The sequence below is a fragment of the Urocitellus parryii genome, chromosome 6, assembly GCF_045843805.1.
Source record: "Urocitellus parryii isolate mUroPar1 chromosome 6, mUroPar1.hap1, whole genome shotgun sequence".
NCBI lineage: Eukaryota > Metazoa > Chordata > Mammalia > Rodentia > Sciuridae > Urocitellus > Urocitellus parryii.
The window spans coordinates 189150686-189170905 of NC_135536.1; the positions used below are offsets into that span (position 1 = coordinate 189150686).

The following is a 20220-nucleotide window of genomic DNA, read 5'->3' on the forward strand; positions in this document are numbered from 1 at the left end:
AATGACAGACAATTGTTACATATTAGAGCAGGCAGGCTCAGTTAACCAGATATTCCTAATTTTTAAGAAAGAAATCTGTATTTCACATGCAATCTCCCATAATAATTGCTGGTAACAAACTTAATTTTTAAAAATACCATGTGAACCAAAACATCACAGACTAACCAAAAAGTGGCTGCACTCTAGGTTGCAACACTCCCATGATCTCTGAAAATCTAACTCCTGTTCCTGGCCTGGACATTTGAGGCTTTGGCCAATGTTCCTGGCTGCCTGAACCTGGGCCAAGGGATACTGTTTCACTTTTCTCTGGAAGAGGACTCCTATTTCATGCTTGGACATGCTCATAAATTCTTGGACAGAAGTTCCCCATTTCCGATTCAGCAGAAATAATCATCTGGACCTTCCCAGAATGCTGTGACCTTCATGGTTGGTGACACCATCCTTGCTCAACCTCTACATTCCTCTCCATGCTGCATTCTGGTTAGGGAGCTATAGACTCAGGTCAAATTCTAGAGGACTTATTTTGCATGGCCCAGAACTAAGCAAGGCTGTTAAATGTTTAAAGTAAAAAATAAGAGAGGGGAAAGTAGGGAAGCAACAACAAAGATGGTGTATGGCACAAAGCCTGAAATATTTACCATGTGGCTCTTTACAGGGAATGTTTGGCAATAACTTACGACTTTACTGACTTCTCAAATCAGATTAGCAAGTGCAATAACTTGATTTCCTTCATCTCTTTATCTCCATCATTGTTCCCATCTCTATCTTCTTGACTGTGATTAACAGCTCACCTATAATCCCAGCAGCTCAGGAGGCTGAGGCAGAAGGATCCTGAGTTCAAAGCCAGCCTCAGCAAAGGCAAGGCACTAAGCAACTCAGTGAGACCCTGTCTCTAAATAAAATACAAAATAGGTCTGGGGGATGTGGCTCAGTGGTTGATTGCTCATGAGTTCAATCTATGAGATGGGACACCCCCCACTGCAAAAAAAAAAAAAAATACTGCAGCATACTTACCATACTGTAAGGCCCACCCTATTCACCCAGAGCCTCCACTCCCAAGAAACATCTTGAGATGAGGAAGGGCCATGATATGAACCCTGCTACCATCAGGCTCTTCATGCACTGCCTGACTATATCCAGCTACAACCTGCTGGTAACATCCAATCTGTTTCCTTTTCCTACAGAGGAACAGCCAGAAGCTAAACAATGACCATGGAACGATGTCAGGAGTTCACCACTCTAGGAGGAATGGTGGAAGGTAAGGTGACATTTGATTATCAGACAAAAGTACAATGAAAACCCACATGGAGGCTGGCACAGTGATGCACACCTGTCATCCCATTGACTTGGGGGGCTGGGGAGGAGGATCACAAGTTCAAGGCTAGCCTTAGTGATTTGGGGAGGCCCTGTTTCAAAATAAAAAATTAAAAGGACCAGATATGCAGCTGTCAGTGCTAAAGTGCCTAGTATTCAATCTCTAGTATCAAGAATAAACAACAACACTACAGCGACCTAAGCTCCAATAAAACCTTCTCCAAGAAGATGCTCTTTACCCTTGACAGAGACCTCTGTAGAGTGATGATGATTATCCTATCAATTGTTTGTGCTTGATTACATATTTTTAAAAAAAATCAGTCTCTGGATGGGGTGGCACATGCCTGTGATCTCAGTGCCTCTAGAAATAGTGGGAAGATTACAAGTTGGAGGCCAGCCTGGGCAACTCAGCAATACCGTATCTCCAAAAGAAGAAAAAAAAAGGGGGGGGGAGAAGAAAGTAAGAAAAGGGCTAGGAGGTAGCTCAGTAGTAGAACACTCCTGGGTTCAAACCAAAAAAAACATTTGCTTCATTATCTTGTATCACACGTGTTTGCCACTCACAGTGGGAGAACCTTCTCTCGCCCCCATCATTCATTAGTCCCATTTGACTCATGCCAGAAACTCAACTGTTTCTGTTTCTATAAATACAATTGTGCAGGCATGGTTTCAAAAAATTCTATGAAAGAGGACAAACCTTAAGTGACACCACGTCCCTCCCAGATCCTCCAACCTGTTTTGTTCCCTGGTTAGCCAGTGTTAACACGTACATGCACATCTCCCCAGGAGAGGTGCTGGGTATTTACAGAAGCACGCGTGAGTGGGCAGAGCATACTGAGGGTTCTGCTTCATCCTCATTCATTTACTCTGTGTGCCTCTGATACTGCTATTCGACAATCCGCGTAGCCACTGTGATGTATTTCTCATTATTGGCCTCCTGTCATTATTGTTAGATCATGAGCTATTATCAGTCGCCTTTGGGAAGCCTCACCCCTTTCTAGTAATTTCTGGTTGTGAAAATCAGCTCCCTAAGAATGGGAGCAAGTCCTTCCTGCAGCACCTCGTGTGCTGTCTGGTAGAGAGAAAGTGATCCGCAAATACTAGCTAAAAAGAGGACTGTGAGGATAGACATTTGTGCACATGTCATCTTCCCTTCTGCAAGTACATCTCTGGAGTAAGTTCCTAGAAATACTATTACTGAGCAAACTATGTGTGAATTTAGTTTTGATAAGTAAGAACAAATTGAGCCAGAGACGCCTCTCGGTGCTGAAGCACTTGCTCAGCTTGCACAAGGCCCCTGGTTTCATCCCCAACACCATGCACACACAAAAAAGAACAAATTGTCCCCCAAAGAGACCACAGAAGTTGAACCCATAGAACGATATTCCTGCATATTTTGGGATATATAAATTTAAATTCCTTATATGAATTTTAAACTCCTTTCAAGATGCTTGTTCTCCTGGATAAGACCTAACGCATTACTTTGCAGATGGTGGACAGGTATCCCACAAAAGTTTTGGATAGGCCAAGACATAAAAAAATTTTTAGTTCAATTGTGGGAAAAAAGCTGATAATTGCTTTAAGCAATTTGCTAAATTTAACCAATTAACCAGAGTTCATAAGTAGAAGAGGCAAATCAGACTTTCGTGGGGGCTGTGAGGAAGGGAGGGGAGGGACTCTGAGCAAGGTGTTTATACATTTCAGCTCAGAATGCAAGGGTCATTTCAGTGTCCAAACAGAGATGAAATAGATTCTACAATTTATTGATGCCCTCTATATTTAAAAATGTGTGGCATACTGTTTTTAAAATTAGGTTGAATATAAATTGATTTGATTTCAAGAACTGTAGAAGAAGATCACTTGAATTCTATAAGCTCACTGGTCAATCTTGTTTGGGAAATCCAATTTGGAAGTATATCCACCCATGAAATGAACAAAAAGAGGTGAGTAAAGCTCAGCTCAGATTGACCCTGGATCCTGTGTTTAACCAGGGATCCTGAGTGCAGGGAGAAGTCGCCCAGGGGCCTGAGCAACCCCACCCCCAGTGGAGCCCACCCCCGCAGCCCTGAAAAGACCCGCTAAGCTGCAGGATTCTTCACCCTGCAGCTCACTCCTTGAAGGAAATTCTAAAAATGACAGGCCTGGTGGTGGCATGAGGAACATCCCACACACTGCCACTCCTTGTTCCCAAATTAGACCTCGTCACAGACACTGATCTCAAAGGTGGCAAAAATAGCTGCTGCTCCAGGGAGGACCCAAGCTGTCCTCCTCTGCAGCTTCCCCAGGGAGGTGGAGGCAGCTGGAGAGGCAGAGCCCCCTGGTCCCATTCAACTGTTTGTCCCACCCCCACCTTCGTCTATCACCCTCTACAGAATGACAGAAATACATCACATGGGAGGCGTGGGAACATAGGGAGGGATCCTAATCCACCAGCTCACTCTCTATTGCCAAACTTTCCAAAATAAGTGAGAATTCTTTTAACCAGTTGTTGTTTTTCCCTTTTTTCTTTTTCTTTCTTTCTTTCTTTTTTTTTTTTTGGTAAGTTGGTGGATGTTTCTAGAAATCGCTCGGTATATTCCGGCATATTCTCCTGGATAAGACCCAACACATTACTTTGCAGATGGTGGGCAGGTATCCCACAAAAGTTTTCAGGCGATCTGAAAATGCTAAGACTGCTGCGTAGGCAGCTCTGTGCTCTACCACCCCTCAAGGGAATGAGGCATTGCGGCAGAACTGGGGGCCCAGGAGCCAGACAAGCCCATCCTGAACCCCAGGCTCCCGTGGTCCAGCGTTCTGCAGGACAGGCAGCCGGCAACAGTGAGTCCTTGCACATTGAGGATGGTGAACAAAATGTTCTCTTCTGCTGTCGGCCGCACGACACGAGCTTCTCGTGTCTATTTAACATGGTGTCCTGTAGCACACAGGCTGAAGTAGGTCCTCAATAAACATTTTTGAATGGACAAGTGACTGAGACCGGGTAACCTCACAGTGGCGAGTAGAGAAAGGGATGGGAACTGCCTGGCGTGCCACAGAAGTGGAGACCCCGCAGCAGCGGCTGGTACAGAAGAGCCAGGCACACAAAACAAATGGCATTGTCATGAAGTAGGGAAGATATTTAAAAAGTAGATGATCTCTAAGTTCTAAGGAAGGGCTGGGTGTGACTCCGGGTGGATCACTTGCCCCACCTATGCAAGTCAGTGGTACAAGCCTCAGCACCAACGACACAAAACAATCACTAAATAAATATTGTAAGCGGCGGACACTAAGGTGCCCCTGTGACTTTCTCCTCCTGGAGTTTATGCCCTTGTGCGGTAACCTCTCCCTCAGAGTGGGCAAGAATTGAGATTCACATTTAATCAATAGAACATTCTAGGGTGATGGCAGGTGACTTCCTTAATCATGGATTGTGACCACTGGGGAAACATGGCGTTATCCTGGCAAGCCATTCCAAACCCAGGCCCCACTAGCTCTGAGCCAGGTGTCCTGGGCCTTCAACCCAAGGGTCATTGAGAGGGTTCATGAGGAGACAAGAAGTCCTTGAAACACCATCCATCACAGAGAAGAAAAGCAACACGTGGTTATTTTATTATTGTTGATGTCATTATTGAATTAGTGTCCGGTGGCTGTTATGACAAAATGATCACTGGCTGGTGTCTTAACACGTGACATAGAGTGTTTTACAGCATGGAGACCAGACATCTGAAGTTGGCTGCACAGACAGAGCTGAAGGTATCATCAGGGCCGGTTCCTTTCAGGGGTTCTAGTTCTCGAGTCTCCTCCAACTCCTAGAGGCCGCCTGCCTCCTCTGGCCCACAGTCCACCTTCTGCCTTGAAGGCAGCAGCATGGCACCTCTAAGTCTCTCTCTGATGCTCTGCTCTCATCTTCCCATCACCCCACCCCTCACTCCCTGTGGTTCCTTCGTATCAAGTCACTCTGGACCTACCGGAGCATCCAGGACACGGCCCCTTCCAAGACCTGAACTTGGGACACATTTGCAGAGTCCCTGCCTCCACATTAGGTGATTTTTTGTCGGTTCTACGATCACAGCCTGGGCACCTTTGGGGAGCTCTTATTCAGCCAACCACGGCTGTTGCTGGCACACAACCCACAGCCTGGTCTTTATGTGCTTTGGGATTCAGGGTAGCAAAGAGGACTCCATCACTCAGGGTTGTGACTTCAGACCAGCCTGGGTCCTGGGTGTGGCATTCCATCTGCAGGTGCAGCCCTGAGGTTTTACAGCAGGTTTAGCAGTGAATGGCAGGGAGGGCTTCCCAGTAACGAGGCTGAGGTCCCAGGTGAGCTTCCCATCCTTCTCCAGTAATGGCCTCAGTTTCCTCCGAGAACCAAGCCAGCAGTAGTGCAAGGCCATTCCTAGCAGAGCTCAGCCGCACCTCTGTGGATCTACTTCCAGTTCCAGAAAACTCTGAACAGCCCAGGGGACGGTAGGCCAGCAGTGTCGCCTTTGTTTATTCTATTTTATCACAGTGTCTCTTTTCTTCCCTGATCAGAGATATTCAAGTTCACTGATCTTCAGCTTTCCACAACCCTCAGTTCAACCTGCTTGAGAGTCATACCCCATTTTGGACCTTTACCCATTTTATCTAAAACAGGATGTTGTTGCTTTAAAAAATCACATCCATTTTACAGAACTTATTAAGCTTATGGCAAATTAAGAGTAGATGACATTATTTTCTAGTTAAATTTGCAATGGGATGATCTGAATGAATGACTCATATTCTCGATTAATTTTTAGTGGAAATAATGAGAAGGTTGTAAATGGAAAACACATGTGCGTGCAGAACCTGCCTTTCAAGCACAAAACAATTTATGCTAATTATGGCTTCGCAAATGAGGTAATTTTAGAAAAACTTCTTTAGGAGCTTAAAAGCATCTAACAGAATAGCCACACAAGTCTAATGCAGTGACATTTCCCTCTAAGTTTTCAGTGACTTGAGTTTTATAGCTCTGTTTTTCTCTCTCTCCTCCTCTCCATCTCTTTATTCCCATTAGCCCATCTTCCCATCCATCCACTGATCTACCAGTTCAATATCCATAACTGTTAAGTATCTGGAGAACTAGGTAGAAAGGCTCATTATTTCAAAAAGAAAATCTTATGTATAACAAGCATATGTCACCTAAACTTTACAAGAAGACTTAAAGATGAATACTATTACCTTTCTCCACTATACAAAGCAGAAGACTGGAGTTTGGAGAAATCAAGAACTTTGCTTCTTTCCTCCACAGACCAGAATGTTTCAGAGTTGGCATTGGAACTAGCTCTGCCTCTGTGGGCAGGGATCCTACACACAGCTATATGGCATTGATCTCTATCTCTGCATCATCTGTGTCTGCTCCTGTATCAGTTAGATTAGTCAGGGTTTTCCAAAAACAGATCAACAGGAAGAGAGAGAAATAGAGAAAAAGAGATTGACTGGACGAATGACTGATTGATTGATTCTAAGAAATTGGCTCACCTAATCATGAAAGTGAAGTTCCAGCATCTGCAGTCTGAAGGCCTGAGAACCAGGAGAGTGGAGTAAGTTCTATGAATTCCAAGGCAGGGGCCTGACGTCCCAGCTCTGGACCATCAGGCAGAGTGCCAGCTCTCTCTCAGCCTGCCTTCCGTTCTATTCAGGTATCTGACCAATTAGATGAAGTTCATCCACATCATGGAGGCCAATTTGCTGTCTTTGATCTACCCATTTAAACATTATCTTGACCAGAAACACCCTCACAACAATCCCAGAATAAAGTCTAACCACATACCTGGGCACCCCATGTCCCAGCCAGACTGGACACTCCATCCAGGTCACCACCTCTGACATTACACCTACTGCAGGAGTCTAGCTCCTGCTTGTCCTGAAGTCTCAAGCCACGCTGGCTCACTGTCTGTGCTCATGCCCTTCCAACAGTAAACTGTCCTGCTGCCTGATTGTGTTTGACCCATAAAGAAAAAATGGGTTTTTAAAAAATATTTTCAAATGATTGGAGGAAAAAAATCAAGAATAGTTTATATAATAAATTTATATGAAATTTGAATTTCGGTGTCCATTAATAAAGTTTTTTCTTGGAGCACGGCCATTCCTATTTTATTACAATTTTTCTATAGCTGCTTCGTTCTACAGTAGCCGGTAAGTAGCTGTAGCCACAACCATGTTAATCCACAAAGACTGAAGTATCGACTATCTGGCTCTTTCCAGAGGGTTTTGATGACCCTTGCTGTAAAACCTGTGTGCTGTGTACACAGGTCCTTTGGGAATGGTCTGGGGAAGGTGACATTACTGGCTTGCTTTGCCCTTCCTTGAATCTAAATAAGCCATAGTTGTTCAAAGTATCCTACTCCTACCATGCTAAATCTCCTCTTTTCAGCTTTATTTTCTTCCAGGCATGAAATCTATGTAGATGTTTACGATTACAAACATGTGATTTTCTTTATTTAGTTGTGTGCATTCATTGTGTGCTTTCTCCAAAGGAAGAAATTAATGAACTGCCGTTCTGGGTGCCATCCACAGCACTATGCAATGGAAAGAGTGGGTGTCCTGTGGGTGGACTCAAGAGTACCCATGTGTTCCTGGCATTTCCACATAGCAACAGACGCACGGCTGTGTATAGCGTGTTAGGTTCTCTTTGGCACAACAAATGTTGCTATTTTCAATGCAATTCGTTTCCAAAAGCTACCAACTGGACCATATTATACCCAAATTCAAATCCTTGGCTTCCCTTGAAAAAGCAAGGTCTCCACCTCTCCAGAACCTGTCATCTTGTGTCAACAGCAGTGTGGTCCTGGGCTTTTTGACATTTCAAGTTTCCCTGGGCCCTCCTCTCTCATTTGTGTTCTCTCCAGCCTCTGTTGGCATTTGCAATTATAACTTCTAATACAGCTATGAATACATTCCCACAGGTAGGTAATCCACGTTGTTGTGTCCATAGATGTTGGTACACATCCCAGTTGTCTTTGATGTAGGTGCACATGTGCAACAATTTAATCACAAAGTCGATAAGTGAATGATCAGGGATGTATGGTTAGGGTTTTACCAACTGGTCACTGGGGAATTCCAAGGATGGCATTTACTCCACATTGTACACTTTTGAATATAGATGTCAACCATCTGCTCAAAGAATGCTACCCATATTGTTTGGCACAAAAATCCCCAGATTGCGTTCTGCAGTGGCACACACACTGGATCATAAGGAAGAAATTCCACACGTACCATGGAATTTTTCACGCTCTGTAGCAGGCGTTCATGCTGTTCTGCTATGGCCAGAGCAGCAGAGTGGACTTTCTGATAGATGGCCTCTCCATCGCGTGTTTGAAAGATAAACAGTCCTTCACCAGTCTCACACATCCTGTGAAGACAAAAACAGGAAGCTCTGAAATCCCACTCCTGAAGTTCCTGGTACTAAGATCTCACACCCATTTATTTTTTATGATACCAGGATTCCTGCTCATATTTGCTAAATGAAGGTAACTAGAATCGAAATGTTCCAAGTGTCCAATTAGCTATTATAAATATGGACAGGAACCCAGCACCCAGAGCTAACACTTGCTCCATGATTTTGTCACAAAGCAGAGGAGGAGATGACAAAGGAGGTGCTTCTTAAGCTCCAGGGTCATCCCTCCATTTCCCTTTCCCATTCCCCAGGAGGAGCCCATGCCACTGTGTTCCCCCTACCAGCCTCCAGCAAATTCTTAGCAGACCCAAAGCTGCTCAGCTCAGAGGTGAAAGGAGGATCCCTCAGTGCTCTTCGATTCTGTCCTAACTCTCCTCCCAGGCAGTGGCTTTACTGATTCTTTCATTCCTAACAAACATTCTAGATCAAATTTCACTCTAGCTTCCATTCGATGTGATGGATCGAATGCAGCTAATTTATGTTTAATGAGTGTGATTGTGCTGAATTAATATGTGGAACACAAAGGGAAATTCTTCAAGGGAAGCTGCCTGGCTTGATAATTGATGTCAAGTGTCAAGAGGAAGGTCACCTCCACCCCAGACCACTAAAACCAGAAACAATTTCATCAATAGAGGGAGACTACCACATACAATAAGTCCAAACAAGTGCTTTAAAATTAAATATACATTGAATACATACACTAAAACATATTTAATTATTATGAATATGGTAAAACATGGGAAAAATTATATGCAGGAACATTTACAAGAGCTTGATTTTGATGCATAGATATGGCAACAGTAAACAAGGAGGTAGTTTTTTTTTGTTTCCAAGGACCTGATTCTTCTAAAGCCCCTGGTCCCCCTTGAGAACCTCTTGCTGAAACACTGGATTTAGTGCCCAAATTTTTTTTTTTTTTTTAAAGAGAGAGTGAGAGAGGAGAGAGAGAGAGAGAGAGAGAGAGAGAGAGAGAGAGAGAGAATTTTTGATATTTATTTTTTAGTTCTCGGCGGACACAACATCTTTGTTGGTATGTGGTGCTGAGGATCGAACCCGGGCCGCACGCATGCCAGGCGAGCGCGCTACCGCTGAGCCACATATCCAGCCCTTAGTGCCCAAATTTTGCTCACATCTGAAAAAGTGTTTAATGCAACATGGAAACTAAGCACATTTCCAGCTCAAACCATGATTAATATTTTTATCTACTCCAGCATATGCAATTAATGCAATAAAAACACGGAAGATTTATCCCTCTGATTTCTCACAGTTGGCCTGGTACCATATGACCATATGGCAGTGTTCTGCATGTATGGCAGGGCTTCAGTCAATGCTCACAATCTGCCTCACTTGAGTTTCATGAAGATGGGCTATGTAAGGAGAAGAAAAAGGACAGGGCAAAAGAAGCTCTTTCAGTGAGCTACTATAAAGAACTAGTTCATAAAGATGATCCTGTGCCTTTAATTATTAAGTCATTCTAATCCAAGGAAGGACTAAAACTATCCAAAATAGCTGGGTGCAGTGGTGCACGCCTGTAACCCCAGTCGCTCTGGAGGCTGAAGCAGGAGGATCACAAGTTCAAGGTCAGCCTCTGCAACTTGGCAAGGCCCTGTCTCAAAATAAATAAATTAATTAATTAATAAAAGGGCTGGGAATGTGGCTCAGGGGTGGAGCACCTCTGGGGTCAGTCCCTAGTACCAAGAAAAAGAATTAAGACTAACATTCAAGGCATTTTTCAGTCAAGTCCCATTTCCTTCCTGAAATATCCTACAATTCTGCAACCCCTACTGCCACCTCTTCTTCATGCAGGCCACCATGCAAAGTTGACTGCACCACCTGGCACTTAATTCTGCAAGGTGTATGGATTTCATAGACCTTTTCTCCATCAAACACAAAAACCCTCATTCATTAAGAGGAGGATGTCACCTTCATGCATTCTTTACGAGGAGAAAGCAGTCTTGTTTCTCCTAGGACAGAGGGCATTGCCTATTTACTCATTTAAACAAATACTTTTCTTCCAGAAAGAATGAAGCCACCTGTCACTCAGAAACACTTGCACGATAATCAATTTGCAAATCAATCTTTGCAAATCTAAACTCTGCAGCTGTGTTTTTAAAGTCTGGAAATCTAGTGGCCTTTGCAGTTTTCAATATGTTTTATTTTTAAGTGCAACCCAACCCACAATTTAAAAAAAAAAGTACAGTTTAGTTTGTGACCCAATACATCTTTCTAATTATGGATCAATCATTCATCAATCTATCTAGCTTGCTATTTTCTTATTTTTAAGACTGATGGTGTAATGCTTTATCTGTATTATGATCATAATATTAAAGAGATCTACTCTTTGAAAATTAAGTTTTATCCAATGTCCACTTTTAATAAATACAAGGAGCCTACCCCTTCTCTTCAGTGACATTTAAATCTCTCAAATACTGTTGTTATTTAAAAAAATAAAATAAAAATAAAATAAAATAAAATAAAAACAACTATAGTTTTTGGCATTCTTATTTGACTTCCATAGACCAGACTTCCACAGACCACCCTCACCCATGCCTGAGGGTCCTGAACACACACACACACACACACACACACACACACACACACACACAGCTTATCACTTACAGGAATAACTGGGAGTCACAGTCCCCAACTCCACTAGGCAGAGAAAGTGAGTGGATAAAGTCTCTTGGACCCTCTGCAGCAGAGTGTCCGTGACGGGTCTTGTATAAGATCAGAGGCCCAGCCAGCCCTAGCCAGGGTCTACTGAGGCAGGAATCCAGAGGAGCCACAGCTTCTGATTTATTTAAGAGAAGCCAGAAATCTTGATCATTTTGTGAAATCTCTGAATTTTAAATGTCAACAACCTGTTCCTTATTTTTTTTAAGCTGTGTAGGGCCAAAAGGGTCTCAGCAACCTGATGTGGCTCAAGGTCCCCCAGAGTACATTAAAAAGTCAAAACGCATTCAAGAGCTCTGAAGAGAAATGCGGCCTTTGGTTAAATTGCCGGGACCTCTGTCCTTCTGCTCAAGATGTGTGTCCTTCAGCAGGACACACACGTGACCCAGGAAGCAGGAATAAATGAGTGCTGCCCTTCAGGTTTCTTCTCAACCTCCCAGGGCCTCTGCCCACAGCCTTCCCACCTCATCCACTTCACCGGGCTGATGGGCTCCGACTCTTCCGTAAGCAGCTTTACAAAGCATTAATGTCACCAGAGGCCATCATCAAAATAATGTAATGGGAAAATGCCTCAAGGCAGTAAGAAGAAAAGAGGGGGTAATAAAATAGAAAAGAAAGGAAGTAAAAAGAAGAGCATGGCAGAGAGGCTAATGGTCTTATGTAACCTCACTCCACAACATCTCTGTGGAAACAACACGCAGCTTTCTTAGGGGTTCACCCAGGGTGGAAGAGCAAGTCCGCACTTTGGGTTTTGATGGTCCTGGTTCCTTCTTTCTCTTTATTCTTTGTTCTAAGCTTAGATGCTTTCCCAAAAATGTCCCAAATAAATGAACACTTTCCTAGGGCCCCACACTCCCAGAAACCAGTGAACTGGACACCCAGAGGAGGCAAAAATAAGCAGTGTAAGATGGCCTGTCTGACCTTCTCTGGCAAGAACAGGAGTCAGATACAGGAACACTGTGGCCATAGAGACGGGGTTATAACTTTGGTGAATTTCACTACCATTATTTCCCTAAACGATACACCTGTCATTCCAAACATGGATCATTCAATCGGTCAAGAATCCAGAAGAGAAAACACCGGGAAATTCATTAATTAATCCATACCAAATATGTGCCGAGGCTCTGTACATAAGGAAGAGCTTACGTTGGGGGCAGGACTTGCCCCCAATTCCAAGGTGCTTTATATTTTCAAAGAGCAATGCTACCTGAAAGACAATGACGATGGCTCTCACCTGGCTTTATCACAACTATTAAACCCGCCACGTGGAGAGTACCATTAAGTCTTCGAGGGAGCTTGTCATTTCCCAGGGAACCTGAGCTCTCCGTAGTGAGTTTTTCTGAAAGTCACAGGCCTCCCTCTACTCACGACACACCAGCACCCCAACTGGGACAACCAAAGTGTCTCCATTGGTTGACAAATGTCCCCTGGAAGACAAAATGTCCTGGCTTGATGAAATCACCGAACTCTATCCAAAAGGACAAGAGAGAAACTGAGTTGGGCTTTAAGACTAGGAGGTCAGGAAAGCCTTCTGGGGAAGCTTGCTGGGCTGCCTCGCCCTGGGGCCGCTGGGACTCTCTGCAGCCTGCTCCAGTTCCCACCACTGGCCTCACCCAGCGGATCTCAGCTTCCGTCCAGGCAGCACACACTGGCTGGAGTCCCTGCTCCTGGGGTGGTTTCCCTGGCCCTGCTGTGAGACACTCTAGCATCTCACGATGTCACCCAGGCCTGTGAGCGCGGGACAGCTCTAGTGCACGTCCAGCATCCACATGGTCTGGAGATGGCTGTCCAGTGCTCAGGCCACCTGTGATCCTTACCATATCCGTGGGCTTTTGCCCCCTCAGACGTGCGTGCTGTAAATGGCATCATCGATTCAATATCATAAACTATTGTAATCTACCATAAATAGAAGGGTATAAAAGGAGATATAAAAGTAAATACAGCGAAAAGCACATATAAAAATAAATATAGCGAAAACAAACAACGTTACTGAACTCCACCGAGGTCCTCTTGCTGTCCAAGGCCTGAGCTGGAGTCTGCTTTTCTGGTAACAGGCACCCTGGGAAGTGCTAAAGAGTGGATAAGACTCTTCAGCGCCCAGGCCCAAGGCTTCCCCATAATTTATCAAAAGGATCAACAAATTGAATGGAAATGGCTTTATCACTGTGACACTAAAGTGTCACGTCTCTGTGACATAAAATCATCTGTGCTTGGGAACACGGTGCCTGGCGCCCTGCTCTGCAGGGAACTAGCAGCTTCAACCCCAGCTCCCTCACAGGCAGGATCAGGACCTGGGACCTGCTCCTCTCTCTCTGGAGGTCTCAGTGACCTCCTACGCGGAAGGCAGGGAATAAGATCACACAAAGCCCAAGGGGCTCCAGTGGGGGATCGGGTTTTATGTTTAGTAAACAATCTGGCATCACATGAGCATTTAATTAGGGTTTGCTGTCATTATCGTTCAACCCCAGAAATGTCAAAGCTCATGGGGAAGGGTTCTCAGCGACACTCCGAGAGGGAGGCACAGCACGCATGTGTCTTGAAGGACAAGTGGCGGCCACGATGCAGGACCACAGGGTGACTCAGAAGTATGGGAATGGATGTGCACCTGGGGGACACTGAGTGATCAACACCTCACTTGGCTTGGGAACCCCTAAGGTGGTGTCAGAAGTGAAAGCAGTCCTGGGAGGGCTGCTCGCTCAAACTCTGCAGCTGCCCAGCTCTATGAAGCCCCAAGGGCCAAATTCCTCACAAGCACCTTCTGCTGAGCTTCTACCTTGACTATGGCCTGCTTCCCCCTCCCTCCTTCTGCTCAGCCCCATCAGCCTCCTGGCTGTGCCTGCGACACCTCCTCCTCAGCACCTTGTCTGTTCACCTTCATACAGGAACGCTGTCCCCCTCGATCCCCACATGGCTCACACCGTCTTAGCTCTTTTAGGTCTTGATTCAGACTCTGTTGACTCAGCAAAGCCAGTCCTGTTCACCCCCTTTAGAATTGCACTATGATGGCCTCAGGCATTGGTGAGTGCTAACTTTGCCTTGAAGGTCAGAAGAAAGCCATCCTTTCCTTTAGAGATTCCTAAAATCACATGCTAAAATCACAGAAGCTTGGGGGAGGCAGGACCTAGCTTAAGTTCCCTACAAAGCTAGCATCATCCTGTTTGTCTTCTAAGCCCCTCACCTAGCACAGTGTCTGGCAGAGTAGCATGCAATAATAAAACATCTCTTAGTGGGGTGAGTCAAGAGGTTGCTCTTTGCAGTGGAAAAGGGAACACTACCTTTTAATTTCATACATGCCTCTATTACTGGAATATTCACAGTAAATGTGAATATTCCAGTAATAATATTCATAATTATAATTAGAATCTTCTTATAGATTAAATGCTAATGAGGAACAAATGGCCATATAAATGACATAATTATATTTCTGTTTTCTTGCAAAGAAGAGAATTTCACATCTTCTAAGCAAGTATGTGGGACCCAGTATTCACACTTGACTTTCTCTACTCGACACAGCAGGGAGAACTCAGAGCACTGTACTGTACACGTGTTTTCAATTCTTTAGTAAGAATGCAGGTATCATCTCTGAAACATTCAGAAACCAGAGATTACTAAGTATCTGAGAATCACATAGACAAATGGAGAATATTCAAAAGATGTCAATATAATTTTTATTTTATCCATAAACTCATGAAACAGAGAAGGAAACCATTTTCTTGTCCATTGAAAAGTCGTCTCACCAGCTAATGACTTTAAGGACAAATGGCACAAGAAAGGTATGATTTATTTTCCAAGGCTACTCAAAAAAGCAGCTTTTCCACAATCCGTATACTCCACTTAAGGAAGGCAATGCAATTTGGATTTTCATGTATTTCACAAGGGTAAGTATATATAAATTGCATATAAACAATGCCACTCATTTCTCACAAGCATTTATCTATAAAAGGATTTTAATTATAAAAGTAAGGCATACCTTCTAAATATTCCAGTTGTGGAGGCCTGTGTGAACTGAATAGGGCAAGTTCCCTTTTCTACCGCACAGAGATGACTCTAAAAGTTTTTCTTAAAATAATGTAGAAAGCACAAGAAAGACTGTCTCCAGTTGGTGAAGAAAGGCTCTCATGTGCGGGAATTATTTAGTACATTCTGCCAAATGTCACCTGAGCTTTTTTCCTCACTCCTGCAGGTGCAAAACCTGGGGTATTAATTTAAATCAGTCAGGAGCTAAGGCAGCCTGACATTGAAACATGCGAACTCAGCATCCAGCTGTAACGTTAACAGGGAAACTCACTGGACACCTGCCACCCCTCTTTAAACAATAATATTTCCAGGATGGATCCAGGGGGACATAGCTGCGGTTAGAGCTTCATGCCAATTGGATCTTCTCATGGAAGATTAGAGGCCCTGACAGTCTGCTCTGTTGAAGTGAGGTTCCGAAGTGTTGAAGTGCAGTGAAACAGACAAAAGTTTAGAAACACCTCAAACCCACAAAGTATGTCTCTTGGTCCCCCACATAAATGAACTGTTCTTTATCTTTGACAGCAATTAATTGCTCAGTTGCACTTTATTTCAAATTTCATGTTTCATCTTCAAGATTCCTCAAGGCAATGCAGTCACACTGCTTATCCTGAAGGGAGAAGGGGAAGAAACGGCATGTGGGGGACTCTCACAGCCTGCGATCCGCACGCAGCTGCCCAGGAGAGGTGGACAATCCCAGCTGTCCGTGTCTTCACTCCAAATAAGAAGAACCAATAGAAGGCTCCAAAATTAAAGTCCAACTAAGAACATTTACACACTAGTGCACGAGGCAAGCTTTAGCTGTGTGAGCACCATTCTCTTTCACTCCACAGAAGGTCATTAAGAGTTAGGCTAACCTCCAGCAGAAGGATCACCCTCTCAGAGACCCACAGAGTCTGGAAGTGGACCATCTGAATGTGATTCCTGAACCCATCACTTACTAACCCTGGGCCTTAGGACCTTGGGCTTTATCAGTTTCCCTCTAAAAGGAGAATCAAAATAGATTCCAGCCTCTATGACGACTGAGTGGCTTTACAGTGGCACATATAAAAAGCTTAACAGTCATCGCACAAAGCAAGGACTGGCTAATCGTCAGTAGGTATTTTCAATGGCTGAGACACCTGCTAGAGCAGTGTTTTCAACCCTGGATAACTGCACCCCATAATCCATGGTTGTGGGGAGCTGTTCTACACAGTGTGGGATATTCACCAATACCTCTGGCCCCTCCATGTCCCAGATGAAAACAGTGCCTTTGCACAAGGTGTGATAACCGTAAATATCCCAGGACATTATCAAATGTCTCCTGGGAGCAAAATCACCCCTGGCTGAGCAGCACTGATGTGGAGATCCAGCACTGTTATGTGTGATACTACTAACTGTAGATAAAATCCTCTTGATCCTATTTACTTTGAGCAATTATTAAATGCTATATTGGATGCATTTTATTAGTTTTCTAAGACTTCACATTCATTCCCTTTCTGCTGGCCATAGCAGGCCTTGGGTGCCAGGGGAGGAGCTCCCCATTCTATTTGTGTCCTATGAGCTTTGTGTAAAGTTCTCAGTAAAAAGCCTAAATGGAAGGGTGAATATCATGGTCATTGCCCGATAGTAATTATCTCCCTTCCACTGGCTGATGGTGTGGAAAGATCCCAAAGCTCCAGGAGTTCATCAGTTGGAGCCAGAATGTAACTTCCTAGAAGAAAGGGGATTCTCAAATGAAACCCAGGACCACCACCTGGACACTGAATCAAGCCAAGCCTGAAGCCATCGTGAACCCCAGACTGAGTTACATAAGCCAGTGAGTTTCTTTTCTGTGTCATTTTTGGGTTGATTCAAGTGCCTGCTACTTCCCAGCTGTTTTCACATGTGCCTTTATTGAATCTTCATAGCAATCTCATGATAAACAATACATTGTCCCCATTTATAGGTGGCAATGTTCCCACAGCCCCTGTGCGGCAAGGCAATAATTTTACTTCACATTCTCCCATTCCAAGTCCATTTTATTATGAGCACCTCCCTGTCATTTGTGCTGGAGGGAACTGGAGCCACCGAGCAGGAATAAGCTGGATGTGAATGAATCTTTGCCCAAGGTCTTTGAGAAGAAGAATCCCTGTGTCCTAGGGAGGACAGTCTTAAAGGTTTGCAGATGCATGTTGGATATGTGAAAACCGCCTGGAGAAACTCGGCTCCTGCTCATTTCTTGAAATGACAGAGGAAGAACATTCTATTAGGTAATATGAAACTGCCTTGTTTTGCACACATCCAAAAATAGCCAAGGAAAAAATTATCTTCACTAACAAAAGTAAGGCAGAGAGAAACCTTCATGCTTGGGGGAACACAGATGATCTTATTATCCTAGTGCCTTGATGGAAACTATAAAAATTCATCTCTATTTGAGTTTCAGACAAAATACAAAGTGGTCATATTACCCTGGGTTGCCTGTGTCTTGCGGGGTCAGGTCCTGCTCCAAAATGATCAAAATGGAACATCAAAGACACTTAGGGGAACCTGGCACCCTCACCGGTCACCACCCTGCAGGGAAGATCTGGCTCAGATACACTTGAGCATTTTGCCCAAAGTGAATCACTAGTCAAAAAGAGGTTAGGATCTAGGTCTCTCTGAGTCCTGAAGCAGTGCTCCTCACACTACACATGCTGCCTGAGGAATAAGTCAGAGCTTAAGAGCAAAGTCCCCTCACTGCCCCTCCATTCAATGCCAAGTCTGCACCAGTCACGCAAAGCATGCCCGCCACATGAGAAGGCTCTTCAAAATCAGCAAACATTCTGTGTTCCCACAACTCTGGAGGCACAACTCTGTATGCCCAGATTGTGGGTATTCTAACCATCTAAGTGCTGGAGTTCTTAGATGGAATTCCAAGAAGGACAGACCACTAAGGGGCCATCAAAGTCATGGGATGAGGCCCTTTCATTTTCCAAGTCAATACTTTATATCTTTTGGTCAAAGACCATTGAAATAATTCTGGAATTGATGTCTCCACTAGATCAACTCTTTTCATGTACCATTTCATTTGCTTGAGCTACTTCTGTATCTTCTCATGTCCACACCCATCCCTCAATTCTATTGTCCACTTAAGGATTCTCAAATGAAACTGGTGGGCACCACTGGACACTGAAGCAAACCAAGCCTGTAGTCATCTAAACTACCCAGACTGTGCATGATGTAAGGCAAGGAAATTTATCCCCAGAACCACACCCATCCCTCTACTCTACTGTCCACATAATGGTCAGCGTGACCTACCCAAAGTGGGAAAAACATTCTATCACACACACACATACACACAAACAGACACACACACACACACACACACACACACACACACACACACGCATTAACACATCTGCCCAGACCCAAATCCACCGGCCTACAGACCTCTATGGTTTTCTACAGCACTCAGGAGAAACGCCAGTCTTTTAAATAATCTGTTAGATCACAGAAGTCTTACTAGATTTCAATATGGATTAAACTTCTGCATGACATAAGTAGTATTGATTTTATACCTGGAATCTTGTGCCTCCAAAATCTCAAGATTATTGAGATAATTTTTTACAGTTTCAAAAAGTCACGATATACTATAAATCTTTTACTTACATTTTAGTTTGCACTGTTTCCTATACATAGTACATTAAAGAACAATTGAAAAAATAGCAATGTTTGAATAAATGCCTCTCATTATCATCCCATAAGTCTTGATGGATGAAAAATTCTACTATATGTCTATAAGAAATAAGAATGGGGAATTCATAGGTAATAGAAAGTATGTATTTATTACAGAATATCTAGATTTTACTAGTTACAATTAATATAGTAGTAGTAATACCTAATAATCTATAATAATAATTTCTGGCTCACAAAGGGTAGAATATACCAATGTGATCAAACCAATGCTTAAATTACTAATAGGTTTCTCCCTCCAGGATAATCAGTAGGCAATTCTGGCAAAAGAAGAGCATTGCTGGGTACATTTGAGTTTGACTATTTTTTTCCATTTTTAATGACTTCATTGATAACGTAGATGAACTGCTTTCGTAGCTTTTTTCCCTGTCTTAATACACTTTGTCAAGTGTATTAAATTGAGTAGATAGTACAGAAGGTCACCCTTCAACAGTTCCCCTATTTTCAATATCCTCCCAGCCCAGAGCAGTGAATGTGTTACAACTGATGACCACACCCACCAATCATCACCCAAAGTCCGCAGGTTGTGTTAGGTTTCTCTCTGTGTGTCGTGTGTTCTCTTGGTTCTAGCAATTGTATGACGCCAGGTACCCACATCACAGCACCCTCAAAGGAGTGCCACCACTCTAAAGGTCCCTATCATTTCATTACCTACTCATCTTTCATGTCCCCAGTCTCCAGCAACCACTGATCTTTTTCACTATCAAGTTTGGCCTTTTCCAAAAATGTTGGAGAGTTGGAGTAACATAGTATGTCCATTTCTATGGACTACTTTCACTTAGTAATATATATTTTAGTTCCTGCTATATCTTTTCATACGTAAGTTATACATGACAGTAGAATCCATTTTGATATAATTATACAGCATGAAATATATCTTATTCTAGTTAGAATCCCATTCTTGTGGGTGGACATGATGGTAGGATTCACTGTGATGTTTTCATATATGTATACAAGGGAAAATGTGGTGATGTCTGTCATCTGAGAGATTCATTTCTAGGTCTTCAAAATAAAATAAACCAGAGAACAGCTATATGGGAAGGACGAATTTTAAAACTTTCTAGGATAGTTGTGAGAACCACAAATTATTCTGAAAAGTACATTTTGCATAATTAAGCCTTGTATAAAATAAA

General features: G+C 43.5%; 1 protein-coding gene across 1 annotated transcript in view; it reads right to left on the bottom strand.

The window, feature by feature from the left end:
• Dok5 (docking protein 5) overlaps window positions 1–20220 on the bottom strand; it is a 146386-nt gene that overhangs the window by 22491 nt on the left and 103675 nt on the right. Inside the window, exon 6 of the mRNA XM_026391011.2 lies at window positions 8527–8662. Within this exon, the coding sequence (XP_026246796.1) occupies window positions 8527–8662 (136 nt within the window). The remainder of the gene's footprint in view (window positions 1–8526; window positions 8663–20220) is intronic.